The sequence below is a fragment of the Piliocolobus tephrosceles genome, chromosome 16 (assembly GCF_002776525.5).
Source record: "Piliocolobus tephrosceles isolate RC106 chromosome 16, ASM277652v3, whole genome shotgun sequence".
Classification (NCBI taxonomy): Eukaryota; Metazoa; Chordata; class Mammalia; order Primates; family Cercopithecidae; genus Piliocolobus; species Piliocolobus tephrosceles.
Window position 1 is genome coordinate 3,635,544 of NC_045449.1, and position 12,330 is coordinate 3,647,873.

The 12,330-nt window shown below is 52.7% G+C and overlaps 1 protein-coding gene across 3 annotated transcripts in view; it reads right to left on the reverse strand.

Annotated features, from left to right (window-relative positions):
- Positions 1-7,683: 7,683 nt before the first annotated feature.
- CAMKK1 (calcium/calmodulin dependent protein kinase kinase 1) overlaps positions 7,684-12,330 on the reverse strand; it is a 33,895-nt gene continuing 29,248 nt past the window's right edge. For 2 of the 3 annotated variants that reach the window (XM_023184722.1, XM_023184721.1), the window contains exon 16: positions 7,704-9,687. In XM_023184722.1, the coding sequence (XP_023040490.1) occupies positions 9,615-9,687 (73 nt within the window). In that variant the 3' untranslated portion in view covers positions 7,704-9,614. Of the gene's footprint in view, positions 9,688-12,330 lie in introns of all 3 variants that reach the window. The other variant, XR_002724923.2, reaches the window with a different exon arrangement.

Below are 12,330 nucleotides of genomic sequence, written 5' to 3' on the forward strand. Positions count from 1 at the left end.
GAAAGAAAGAAAGAAAGAAAGAAAGAAAGAAGGAAAGAAGGAAAGAAGGAAAGAAGGAAAGAAGGAAAGAAGGAAAGAAGGAAAGAAGGAAAGAAGGAAAGAAGGAAAGAAGGAAAGAAGGAAAGAAGGAAAGAAGGAAAGAAGGAAAGAAGGAAAGAAAGAAATTGGTCACGCCCTCTTTTATTTATTTATTTATTTATTTATTCATTCATTGAGACAGAGTGTCACTCTGTCACCCAGGCTGGAGTGCAATGGCGTGATCTCAACTCACTGAAACTTCTGACTCCCAGGTTCAAGCGAGTCTCCTGCCTCAGCCTCCTGAGCAGCTGGGATTACAGGCATGTGCCACCACAGCCAGCTAATTTTTGTATTTTTAGTAGAGATGGGGTTTCACCATGTTGCCCAGGCTGGTCTTGAACTCCTGGGCTCAAGAAGTCTTCCTGCCTTGGACTCCCAAAGTGCTGGGATTATAGCTGTGAACCACCACGCCTAGCCATCTCCCTCTGCTTATTCCTTTCCTCTCTTACCCAGTAAGGAGGGGAATAAAAATAATGGAATCCTCCTTCTCCTGGAGGGGGCACAGGGAAAAGCCATGGAAAGGTAATGTGAGCTCCTCAGGTGAAATCAGATGCTCCCTGAGGGCTGGTAACCTGGTGCACTGGCCTGAGCTGATGCCCCACTGATTGAAGCAGAGATGTTCTTTTTATTATTATTATTGAGACAGAGTCTTGCTGTGTCGCCCAAGCTGGAGTACAGCGGCGCGATCTCGGCTCACTGCAAGCTCCGCCTCCCGGGTTCACGCCATTCTCCTGCCTCAGCCTCCTGAGTAGCTGGGACTACAGGCGCCCGCCACCTCACCCAGCTAATTTTTTTGTATTTTTAGTGGAGACGGGGTTTCACTGTGTTAACCAGGGTGGCCTCGATCTCCTGACCTCGTGATCCTCCCGCCTCGGCCTCCCAAAGTGCTGGGATTACAGGCGTGAGCCACCACGCCCGGCCCGGGATGTTCTTTAGTGCAGTTTGAAGTTGGGTGCCCGTGACCCCCACGCCTCACAGTCCTTAGTTCACGGCTGTCCTTGGAACATGTGCAGGTCAGTCATTGAGGAAAAGTTTCCGTGGTTGAAGAAAAGATCCTGAGGCAGCTGACCCTGCTGGGGGCACTGTATCTATGTGCCCCATCCACTGCATAGCTAAATTCTTGTTTGTTTGTTTTTTTCGTTTTTCTTTTGAGGTGGAATCTCTCTGCCACCCAGGATGGAGTGCAGTGGTACGATCTCAGCTCACTGCAAAGCTCCACCTCCCGGGTTCAAGCAATCTTCCTGCCTCAGCCTCCAGGGTAGCTGGGATTACAGGCACCTGCCACCACACTGGGCTAATTTATTTGTATTTTTAGTAGAGACGGGGTTTCACCATGTTGACCAGGCTGGTCTTGAACTCCTGACCTCAGGTGATCCACTTGCCTCAGCCTCTGAAAGTGCTGGGATTATAGGCGTGAGCCACCGTGCCTGGCCATAGTTAAATTCTTGCAAGGACCGTCTTCCCTCACTTTCTCCATTCTCCCTCTCTCCATCTCCCTCACTTTCTTCCCCCCACCCCCAAGACAGAGTCTTGCTCTGTTGCCCAGGCTGGAGTACAGTGGTGTGATCTCAGCTTACTACAACCTCCACCTCCCGGGTTCAAGCGATTCTCCTGCCTCAGCCTCCCACGTAGCTGGGATTATAGGCACCGCCGCCAGGCCTGGCTAATTTTTGTATTTTTAGTAGACATGGAGTTTCACCATGTTGGCCAGGCTGGTCTCGAACTCCTGACCTCATGATCCACCCGCCTCAGCCTCCCAAAGTGCTGGGATTATAGGCATGATCCACTGTGCCCGGCCATGTCTCTCACTTTCTAGACCTTCCCCTCACCTCCCTTGAGCACTTGGCATCATGGACGCTGAGGGCCACTCCCAGTTCCTGAAACCACACAGGCTCTGCTGTGATCATGCCGCTCTGCTGTGATCATGCCACTCTTGGTTTTCTTTTTTCTCCACCACTTCTGCCCTAGGGCCTTTGCAGGTTCTTCCAACTTCCGCAACAGTGGCATTCTGCCAGGGCTCAATTCTGGGCCCCTTTCTTCGCACTGCCTCGGCTAGCTCATCACACGCATGGCTTCCAACTCCACGGCTGTCCACTTGCTGAGGGCCCCTGTGTCTCCATTTCCAGTTCTCGCCTCTCCCTTGAGCTCCAGATCCGCATGTCCAACTGCCTCCTGGACGTCTTCCTTTGAATGTAGCAAGGCGGGTCCGTTCCTGTGTTCCCTCACTCTCTGATCAGCACCACAGTCGATCCCAGTGGGCATGGCTGGAAGCTTGGGGGGGCCCCCCAACCCCTTCCTCTCCCACCTGCATGGCCAGCCCATGCATGGTCTTGTCACTCTGGCCTCCCGCATATCCCTCATGTCCATCTGCTTTTTTTCATCCTGGCCACATCCTACTAGCATCCCTTGAGTGGACACTGCCACGGCCTCCTCACTGCTCTGTTTTTCTGGTTCTTCTACTCCCATCCTTCTACACTGTAGCCAGAGAAATATTTATTGTTGTTGTTGTTGTTTGAGACAGGTTCTTGCTCTGTTGCCCAGGTTGGAGTGCAATGGTGCCATCTTGGCTCCCTCAGCCTCGACCTCCTGAGCTCAAGCGATCTTCCTGCCTCAGCCTCCTATGTAGCTGGGACCACAGGTCTGTACCACCACATCCAGCTAGTTTTTGTTTTTTGTAAAGATGGGGTCTCAGTTTGTTGCCCAGGCCGGTCTTGAATTCCTGGGCTCAAGAGAGCCACCTGTCTTGGCCTCCCAAAGTGCTGGGATGACAAGCATGAGCCACCACATCTGAATTAGAAGCGTGAGCCACCGCACCCGGCTGACAAACATGAGCCACGGTGCCTGGCCTCAGTGATGAGTCTTTTCAGCACACATGCTGCAGCCCCTGTCTCCTCTCCAGCTTCATCTCTCACGACTCTCTCCTCACTCCCAGCATCACTTCAGTTCTTGGAAAGCACCAGGCTCCCTCCTCCCACAGGCCCTTGCACAAGCCAGGCTCCCTGCTCAGAGCTTTCTTCTCCCTCCTTCACTTGGTCTAGTGAGTTCTGTCTCAACTTCAGGTCACAGCTGGAACTTTCCTTGCTCTGGAAAGCCTTCCTAACTACTCTCAGAGAGCTACTCACCACAAGCCTTTCCTATAAAGTGCCCATCACTTCAAAATCATCCAAGCACCTGCATGGCAACTTGATGCATGTCTGTCTGCTGAAGCAGAATGTGAGAACCATGAGCGCAGCAACAGTGATGGTTTGGCTTAGTGTCTAACTCAGAGCCTGGTTACAGAAGGCCTGGGACAAAGATTGAAGGATGGATGGATGGATGGATGATAGACAGATGGACGTATCAAAAGGAAACGAGACTTTTGCCCATACTAGATTTAGTAACACAGAGCCCCAGAGCTACCACCTCCCTTTACCAAATTCTAGACCAGGGCTATTCATGTCAACCCCTGCTGTCGGTGGCTCATGCCTGTAATCCCAGAGCTTTGGGAGGCCAAGGCAGGCGGATCACAAGGTCAGGAGTTCGAGACCAGCCTGGCCAACATGGTGAAACCCCGTCTCTACTAAAAATACAAAAAATTAGCTAGGCGTGGTGATGGGCACCTGTAATCCCAGCTACTTGGGAGCCTGAGGCAGGAGAATCACTGAACCTGGGAGACAGAGGTTGCAGTGAGCCAAGACTGCACCACTGCACTCCAGCCTGGGTAACAGAACGAGACTCCGTCTCAAAAAAAAAAAAAAAAAATTCACCTGGGAAGCTGAAAAGGTTACATACTGTATGATTCCAACAATATGACATTCTGGAAAAGGCAAATCTATGGAGAAAGTAGACAGTAAAAAGGTGAGTCATTATTAAAGTCGTTATATGAAGAAGGGAGGGGGAGAGATGAATAGGTAAAGGACAGGATTTTTAGGGCAGCAAAACTATTTTTTTTTTTTTGAGACGGAGTCTCGCTCTGTTGCCCAGGCTGGAGTGCAGTGGCTGGATCTCAGCTCACTGCAAGCTCCGCCTCCCAGGTTTACGCCATTCTCCTGCCTCAGCCTCCCGAGGAGCTGGGACTACAGGCGCCCGCCACCTTGCCCGGCTAGTTTTTCGTATTTTTTAGTAGAGACGGGGTTTCACCGTGTTAGCCAGGATGGTCTCGATCTCCTGACCTCGTGATCCACCCGTCTCGGCCTCCCAAAGTGCTGGGATTACAGGCTTGAGCCACTGCGCCCGGCCTTTTTTTTTTTTTTGAGATGGAGTCTCACACTGTCACCCAGGCCTGGAGTGCAGTGGCGCGATCTCGGCTCACTGCAACCTCTGCTTCCCGGGTTCAAGTGATTCTCCTGCCTCAGCCTCCGGAGTAGCTGGGAATACAAGCACCCATCACCATGCCCGGCTAATTTTTATATTTTTAAGAGCCGGGGTTTCACCATATTGGCCAGGCTGGTCTTGAACTCGTGACTTTGTGATCTGCCTGCCTGGGCCTCCCAAAGTGCTGGGATTATAGGCGTGAGCCACCACACCTGGCCACAGCAAAACTATTCTATGTGACACTGTAATGGTGAATACATGTCATTATACATTTGTTAAAACCCATAGAATAGCGCAACTCAGTGAGTCCTAATGTAATCTGTGGACTTTGGTTAATAATAATGTATCAATCCCAGCACTTTGGGAGGCCGAGACGGGCGGATCACGAGGTCAGGAGTTCGAGACCATCCTGGCTAACACGGTGAAATCCCCGTCTCTACTAAAAAATACAAAAAACTAGCCGGGCAAGGTGGCGGGCGCCTGTAGTCCCAGCTACTCCGGAGGCTGAGGCAGGAGAATGGCGTGAACCCGGGAGGCGGAGCTTGCAGTGAGCTGAGATCTCCGGCCACTGCACTCCAGCCTGAGCGACAGAAGGGAGCCCCGTTCTAAAAAAAAAAAAAAAAAAAAAATTAATAATAATAATGTATCAAGATTGGCTCATAAATGGAAGCAAATGTATCCCAATGCAAGATGTTAATAATAAGAGAAATTGGGCAGCGGGAGGTGGCGGTTGAGGGTATATATGGGAACTGTCTGTCCTTCCTTCTTTCTTTTATTTTATTTCTTTTCTTTTTTTTTCAAAGGGTCTCACTCTGTTGCCCAGGCTGGAGTGCAATGGCGTGATCTTGGCTCACTGCAACCTCTACCTCCTGGGTTCAAGCAATTCTGCTGCCTCAGCCTCCTGAGTAGCTGGGATTACAGGTACCCGCCACCACGCCTGGCTAATGTTTGTATTTTTAGTAGAGACGGGGTTTCACCATGTTGGCCAGGCTGGTCTCGAACTCCTAACCTCAAGTGATCCACCCGCCTCGGCCTCCCAAAGTGCTGGGATTACAGGCGTGAGCCACCACTCCCAGCCCTGTCTGTATCTTCTGCTCAATTTTTCTACAAACCTAAAACTGCTACAACAATTTTTTAAATATAAAATATATATATTTTTAAAATCCTGACACCCAGACTACATCCTTGACCATTTGAACCAGGTGGGACCTAGGCATGAGGATTTTTAAAAAGCTCCCTTGGAGATTCTAGAACTGCCCCTTCGAACTGAATGGGGAGTTGGGGTTGGGGTGGAGGGAGCAGGCCGACTGCGGTGGGGAGCCCTTTCTTAGCTTTGGGGTGTGTTTCGCAGGGAGGTAGATGGATATTGGCACAGATTACCTTAAAGAAGCTGGAGCGCCTGAGGGCACAGAGAATCTCGTCCCTGTGAACGCTCCAGTGCCTTAGGCGGACCGAGTGAGAAGTTTAGCAGGTGCCCTCCTGTGCTACAATTCTGCATGGATCTGGTGACCATTTTGATGAACCCACCGAGGGATTTTTCCAGCTGCTGAATAGACCGTGGAGGGCGGAGTCAACCTTGACAAGCAGAGGCAGGGATCGAGAGCCGGCAGTGTCCTGCAGGAATGGGCGGGCCTGAAGAGCAGTGGGAGCAAGGCAAGAGGGTGGGACAGGAGTGGGGAGGGCATCCAGAGGGGCTGGCGGGGCCTTGAGCACCAGGCCGAGCACCATGGGGACCATGGCAGGGTTCTGAGAGGGGCATGGTCAGGTGGGTGCTCAGAAAGATCACTCGGGCAGCCAGGGAGGGCATGGACCAGAGGGCCAAGGACCAAGGCTAGGAGACCAGTAAGGAGGCGAGAGATGGAGAGGGCTGCATGTGAGGGGCTCCAGTGGTAGGGAAGAAATGAGAACAAGATGGGCTTACTGGTCTTGGTGTCTGGGGGGCTTCTGCCTGGAAGCTTGGGGGACCCCCGACCCCTTCCTCTCCCACCTGCACGGCCAGCCCATGCATGGTCTTGTCACTCTGGCCTCCCGCATATCCCTCAAGTCCGTCTGCTTCTTTTCATCCTGGCCACATCCTACTAGCATCCCTTGAGCGGACACTTGAGTGTATCAAACCCAAAGAGAGGGTTGTGGGAACCCCAACTCGAAGCCAGCGGGACAAACTCCAGAGGCTGGACTTGTGACTGGTGTCTGACTGAGGGACTGTCTTGTGGGCTTGTGTCAACCTGTGGGATCTGATACCGTTTCTGAGTAGACAGTGTGAGAACTGAGTTAGAAGACACCCGGCTGGTGTTTGCTGCAGAAGGGATATGGGGGAGGGGGCAGTCCACACAGTTGGTCTCAGAAGTCTGCTGTGTTCACTGCTGTGCTGTGAGAGCAGAAGAAAAAGTTTGCATTTTTTGCACTCAAACCCCATGGGAGGTGGGCGTGGTGGCTCACACCTGTAATCCCAGCACTTTGGGAGGCCGAGGCGGGAGGATCACCTGAGGTCAGGAGTTCAAGACCAGCCTGGCCAACATGGTGAAACTCCGTCTCTACTAAAAATACAAAAAATTAGCCGGGGCGTGGTGGCGGACGCCTGTAGTCCCAGTTACTCGGGAGGCTGAGGCAGGAGAATTGCTTGAACCCAGGAGGCGGAGCTTGCAGTGAGCCGAGATCGCGCCACTGCACTCCAGCCTGGGCAACAGAGCAAGTCTCAAAAAAACCCAAACAAACAAACAATACCCCACGGGAGTATTCCCATTATACCAATAAGGGAACTGAGGCTCCTCCAATGACTTGCCAAAGGTCACACACTGTTTAAGTAGCAAAGCTTGGATTCAAGCTCAGGCCTGTGTGACCTCAACGACGACTCTTTTCATCACTGCCCTGGAGGGCCGTACCATGGGAACAGAGGTGCAGGGTCCTAAAAGTCTGTACCAGTGTCCAAGGCTAAGTGGGGATGGGAGGTCATTGGGCTGGAGTCACAGGCCCTCTCATGACACCATAGGGACCTCTGCCCCAAGAGAAGCGGCTATGGCTCCTACCTGGACCAGACCTTGGCCTCCCGAGCCCCTGTGAAACAGGCAGTTCTTCCCAAGGAGTGGCCACGGACCCACCCAGGAGCCTCAGCTGTACCCTGGACGGCAGCCCCGTCACCTCCTGAGCCAGCCCTTCCCTCTCCCTCCCTCCCCCAAGAGCACCTCTCACCACTGTCCTGCTCAGGGACTTAGGGTGCCTCAGGCGCTTCCAGAAAATTCAACAAAGCCAGCTGTTCCAGCTGCTGAGAAAGAAAGAACACGTATCCAGATGCAGAAAATGTACACACAAGCCTTTTTTTTTTTTTTTTTTTAAACTCAAGAAAGGGCTTTTATTGTTTGTAACTCACTTCCTGGGAAGTTAATTTTTAAAACACTCTTATAGAGTTTGCTCATCACTTGTGCTACACTCAGAAACCAACCAGAGCCCTCAGTGACGGGGTCAGCATCCCAACTGGGCCCACCCCCCAGAGCTTTCCAAGGGTGGGTCTGATCGACGTGGTCACCCCAGACCAGACGCTCAGAGATGCTCAAGAAACACTTGGGGATCAGTGATTGGCTCTTCACTTGCCTTCCACTAACTCTATAAAAGTGTTCTTAAAAACAGTACCAAGTAACTTCTTAAGCCCTGGGCCACACTCTGCCTTAGCACAGAGGAGCCGGGGAGAAACGTGGACCCATTGACAACGGGGCACATTCGGCTCCCATAGCCTTAAATAGACGTAGACACTGTATTACAGATGCGTGTACCAGTGCAGGACATACGAGTGAGCTGTGTGCAGCAGATGGGCACGCGCATGCATGTGCGCGTGGAGAGGCGACATGCACCCACAGGCGCGGAGATGCAGCGGGATCTGGGTTTCTCCCCCAGCCAGCCTCCCTTCTCCAAACCAGCCCTCCTCCAACGGGAAACCCACACCTGTGGCCAAAATCCCTCGTCCATCCACGTTTCCAGGGCAGTGTCCGAGTCCTGTGTGATTTCCCCGTGGGGGTCCACCTCTATGAGCGTTTGGTCAGCAAACGCCAAGCCGGCCAGCCGGACACTGATCCCAGAGAGAAGGCGAAGGCTGCTTCGGAAGAGTTGTGTCTGCATGTGCTCCAGCACCCCCGCTCTAAGCAGGCTGACTGTCCTCAAGGTGAGGCAGCTGCCGCAGAGGCCGCCTGCCGGCGTGCACGCCCCTCCAGGTTCTGTGTCTCGTGATCCCTCCAACCTGGACAGTGTATCCTTCATCATAGGAATGTGAGTGCAGCTCTTGGGGCCAGATGGCTAGACCAGTGCAGGATGAGAGGCTGGGTTCCAGTTATTTCAGCATGTGCAGGGCCACAGGCCTGTCGCGTCTGTGGCCCTCAGTCAAAGTCAGCCCTGGTGTCTTCTCCAGCCTCAGCTCTGGGGAACCATCAAGGGAGGGAGCGAGATGGGCAGGGACAATGTGGTGCTTCCGCTTCAGGCCTCTGCTCAGAGCTTGATTCCGTTCAGCCCACTTTCCAGATAACGCCGAATGTGAAACACAGTCCAGGAAAGTCAGCTCCGTCCACTTGGCTGCCAAATAATGGTGGGGTGTGCTGGGAACCACTGAAGCTGTAGGAAAGCTCGTGAGATGTTCCCAAGCAGGGCCTCTCCCCCGAACCCCCAGGTTAAAAACAAAAGTAAAAGACAACAAAAAAGGAATCAGAATTCTCCAACACTGGCCCTCTCCCCAGTGAGGGGTCCGAGCCCGCACACCAGCATTTGAGTAGACAAGAGCTCTGGTGCCACCACCCCAAGGTGGGCAGGGTACCCCCCCCCCCCCCACCATATGCCTGTGGCAGCTGAGCCAGGCCTGCCCGGCCCCAACAGGAGGTCTCTTCAGTTGCAGTAAGCCAGGCCTCCACCTGCCATCTTGGTCTCCTGCCTCTGCTCCTGCCCTGGGCCATGCCAACCAGCCAGGTGGCGTTTCTGAGGCTCCATGGGCACCTGGTTTCCCCACAGAATGGGTCAGGCCAAGGGCCAGGAAGAGGAGGATGGCCTCGTGGGAGCCCTGCCCCCAAGACCCCAAATGACATACATTCCAGTCCTGTCCCTGGACGTGCGTGCGTGGCGGTCATGCAGCACGATGGGGGAGGGGCGGGAGCGGGGCTGCAGTCCCCAGCCCCCTGCCCGCGGGGGCGGCTGTTGCATGAGAGCGGTGGGCCTCTGGAGGCGCGGGATGAGTATGCTGCCGGGTGGCCCTGGGTGCATGCAGGGGCTCAGGATGCAGCCTCGTCTTCCTGGACGCCGGGGAGCTCTGGGCTGTTGCCCCCTTCGCCACACCCTTCTTTCCTGTTCAGGGGACATCAGGGTCAGAATATACCCTCAGGGAGATACTCTCCCTCACACATACAGGAATTTGAATCCCAGAATCTCTCAAAGCCTCCTTCACCCACTGCCCCAAGCTTGGTCTCCCTCTGGCCTCCCTGCATCACAGCAATTGCTCCTTGGCGGTCTCCCAGCCCCCAGCCTCAGCCCACAATGCCTCCGTGGCCCCCCATTGACCAGAGATGAAGTCTAAACCTCCCAGCACGGCCTCTGGAGCCTCTCACAGTGTGACCCAGCTGACTTCCCTACATCTTCTATCAGCCTGGTCAAGGGCCTTCTCTCTGTGTGTGTTTTGTTGTTGTTGTTGTTTTGAGACAGGGTCTTGCTCTGTCGTGCAGGCTGGAGTGCAGCGGCGCGATCTCAGCTCATTGCAACCTCTGCCTCCCAGGCTCAAGCGATCTTCCCACCTCAGCCTCCTGAGTAGCTGAGACTACAGGTACATGCCACTACACCCAGCTAATTTTCTTTTTTTTTGAGATGGAGTCTTGCTCTGCCGCCCAGGCTGGAGTGCAGTGGCGCGATCTCGGCTCACTGCAAGCTCCACCTCCTGGGTTCACGCCATTCTCCTACCTCAGCCTCCGAGTAGCTGGGACTACAGGTGCCCGCCACCACGCCTGGCTAGTTTTTTGTATTTTTAGTAGAGACAGGGTTTCACCATGTTAGCCAGGATGGTCTCGATCTCCTGACCTCGTGATCTGCCCGTCTCGGCCTCCCAAAGTGCTGGGATTACAGGCTTGAGCCACCGCGCCTGGCAGCCTAATTTTTTTATCTCTATAAAAACAGGGTTTCACCATGTTGCCCAGGCTGGTCTCAAACTCCTGGGCTCAAGTGATCCACCCACCTCAGCCTCCTAAAGTGTTGGGGTTACAGGCGTGAGCCACAGTGCCTGGCCTGAGGGCCTTCGGTATTGACCTCAGTCGGCCCCCAGCAGATCTGGGTAGAGGGGCTTTCAGTTTGCTTTTTTCTTTGCTTTGTTTACAGGGCAGAGTCCATCTATCAGTCTTAGTCTTCTGTTACATATTCAACAGATTTATGTGTCTAATTCTCCTCCCAAAATGTCTTTCTTTAAAATAACCAGTAAATGGGTTTTGATATCTTTAAAAAGGAACAACCCCACTTAACTCTACTACAGAGTTTCTACAATTATCCCAAAGTATAAAAAAACAGTTTATGGGCCTGGCGCGGTGGCTCAAGCCTGTAATCCCAGCACTTTGGGAGGCCGAGACGGGTGGATCACGAGGTCAGGAAATCGAGACCATCCTGGTCTACACGGTGAAACCCTGTCTCTACTAAAAATACAAAAAACTAGCTGGGCGAGATGGCGGGCGCCTGTAGTCCCAGCTATGTAGGGAGGCTGAGGCAGGAGAATGGCGTAAACCTGGGAGGTGGACCTTGTAGTGAGCCGAGATCGCGCCACTGCACTCCAGCCTGGGCGACAGAGCAAGACTCCGTCTCAAAAAAAAAAAAAAAAAAAAAAAAAAAAAAAAACAGTTTATGGCCAGGCACAGTGGCTCATACCTATAATCCCAGCACTTTGGGAGGCTGAGGTGGGCAGATTACCTGAGGTCAGGAGTTCAAGACCAGCCTGGCCAACATGGTGAAATCCCGTCTCTAATAAAAATAGAAAAATTAGCCGGTGTGGTAGTAGCATGCACCTGTAATCCCAGCTATTTGGGAGGCTGAGGCAGGAGAATTGCTTGAATGCAGGAGGCAGGGGTTGCAGTGAGCCGAGATTGCGCCATTGCCCTCCAGCCTGGGCAACAAGAGCGAAACTCCGTCTGAAAACAAACAAATAAACAAAAAAACCAAAACAGTCTATCAAGGATAAATATTGGGACTTGATGATGAGGTAAAATCTACTTTCAAAGTTAGACCTAGAGACAGGGTGTGGTGGCTCATGCATGTAATCCCAGCACTTTGGGAGGCCGAGGTGGACAAATCGCTAGAGGCCAGAAGTTCAAGTTCAGCCTGGGCAACATGGCAAGACTCCATCTCTATTGAAAAATAAAAGCTGGCCGGGCGCGGTGGCTCAAGCCTGTAATCCCAGCACTTTGGGAGGCCGAGACGGGCGGATCACGAGGTCAGGAGATTGAGACCATCCTGGCTAACACGGTGAAACCCCGTCTCTACTAAAAAAACACAAAAAACTAGCCGGGCGAGGTGGCGGGCGCCTGTAGTCCCAGCTACTCGGGAGGCTGAGGCAGGAGAATGGCGTAAACCCGGGAGGCGGAACTTGCAGTGAGCTGATATCCGGCCACTGCGCTCCAGCCTGGGCCACAGAGCGAGACTCCGACTCAAAAAAAAAAAAAAAAGAAAAAAAGAAAAAGAAAAGCTCTACCGCCAAATTAAACTTGGGTCACAAAATTCTATAATTTTATACCTGGAAAGTATTAAGCCCAATCTTGTCACTCTGTTTGCCAGGTACAACCTAGGTACCGTCTTTATCCTGTGTCTGGCTTGTCCCACCACTAGAGGGTGCTGGACCATAGGCTCTGAGTCAGAGGGACCAGGTGTCCAGGTTTACTGGACACAGTCCTGATTCCACCTGTTGTCCTGGCATAATTATTATATATATATATATATTTTTTTTTTTTTTTTTTTTTTTTT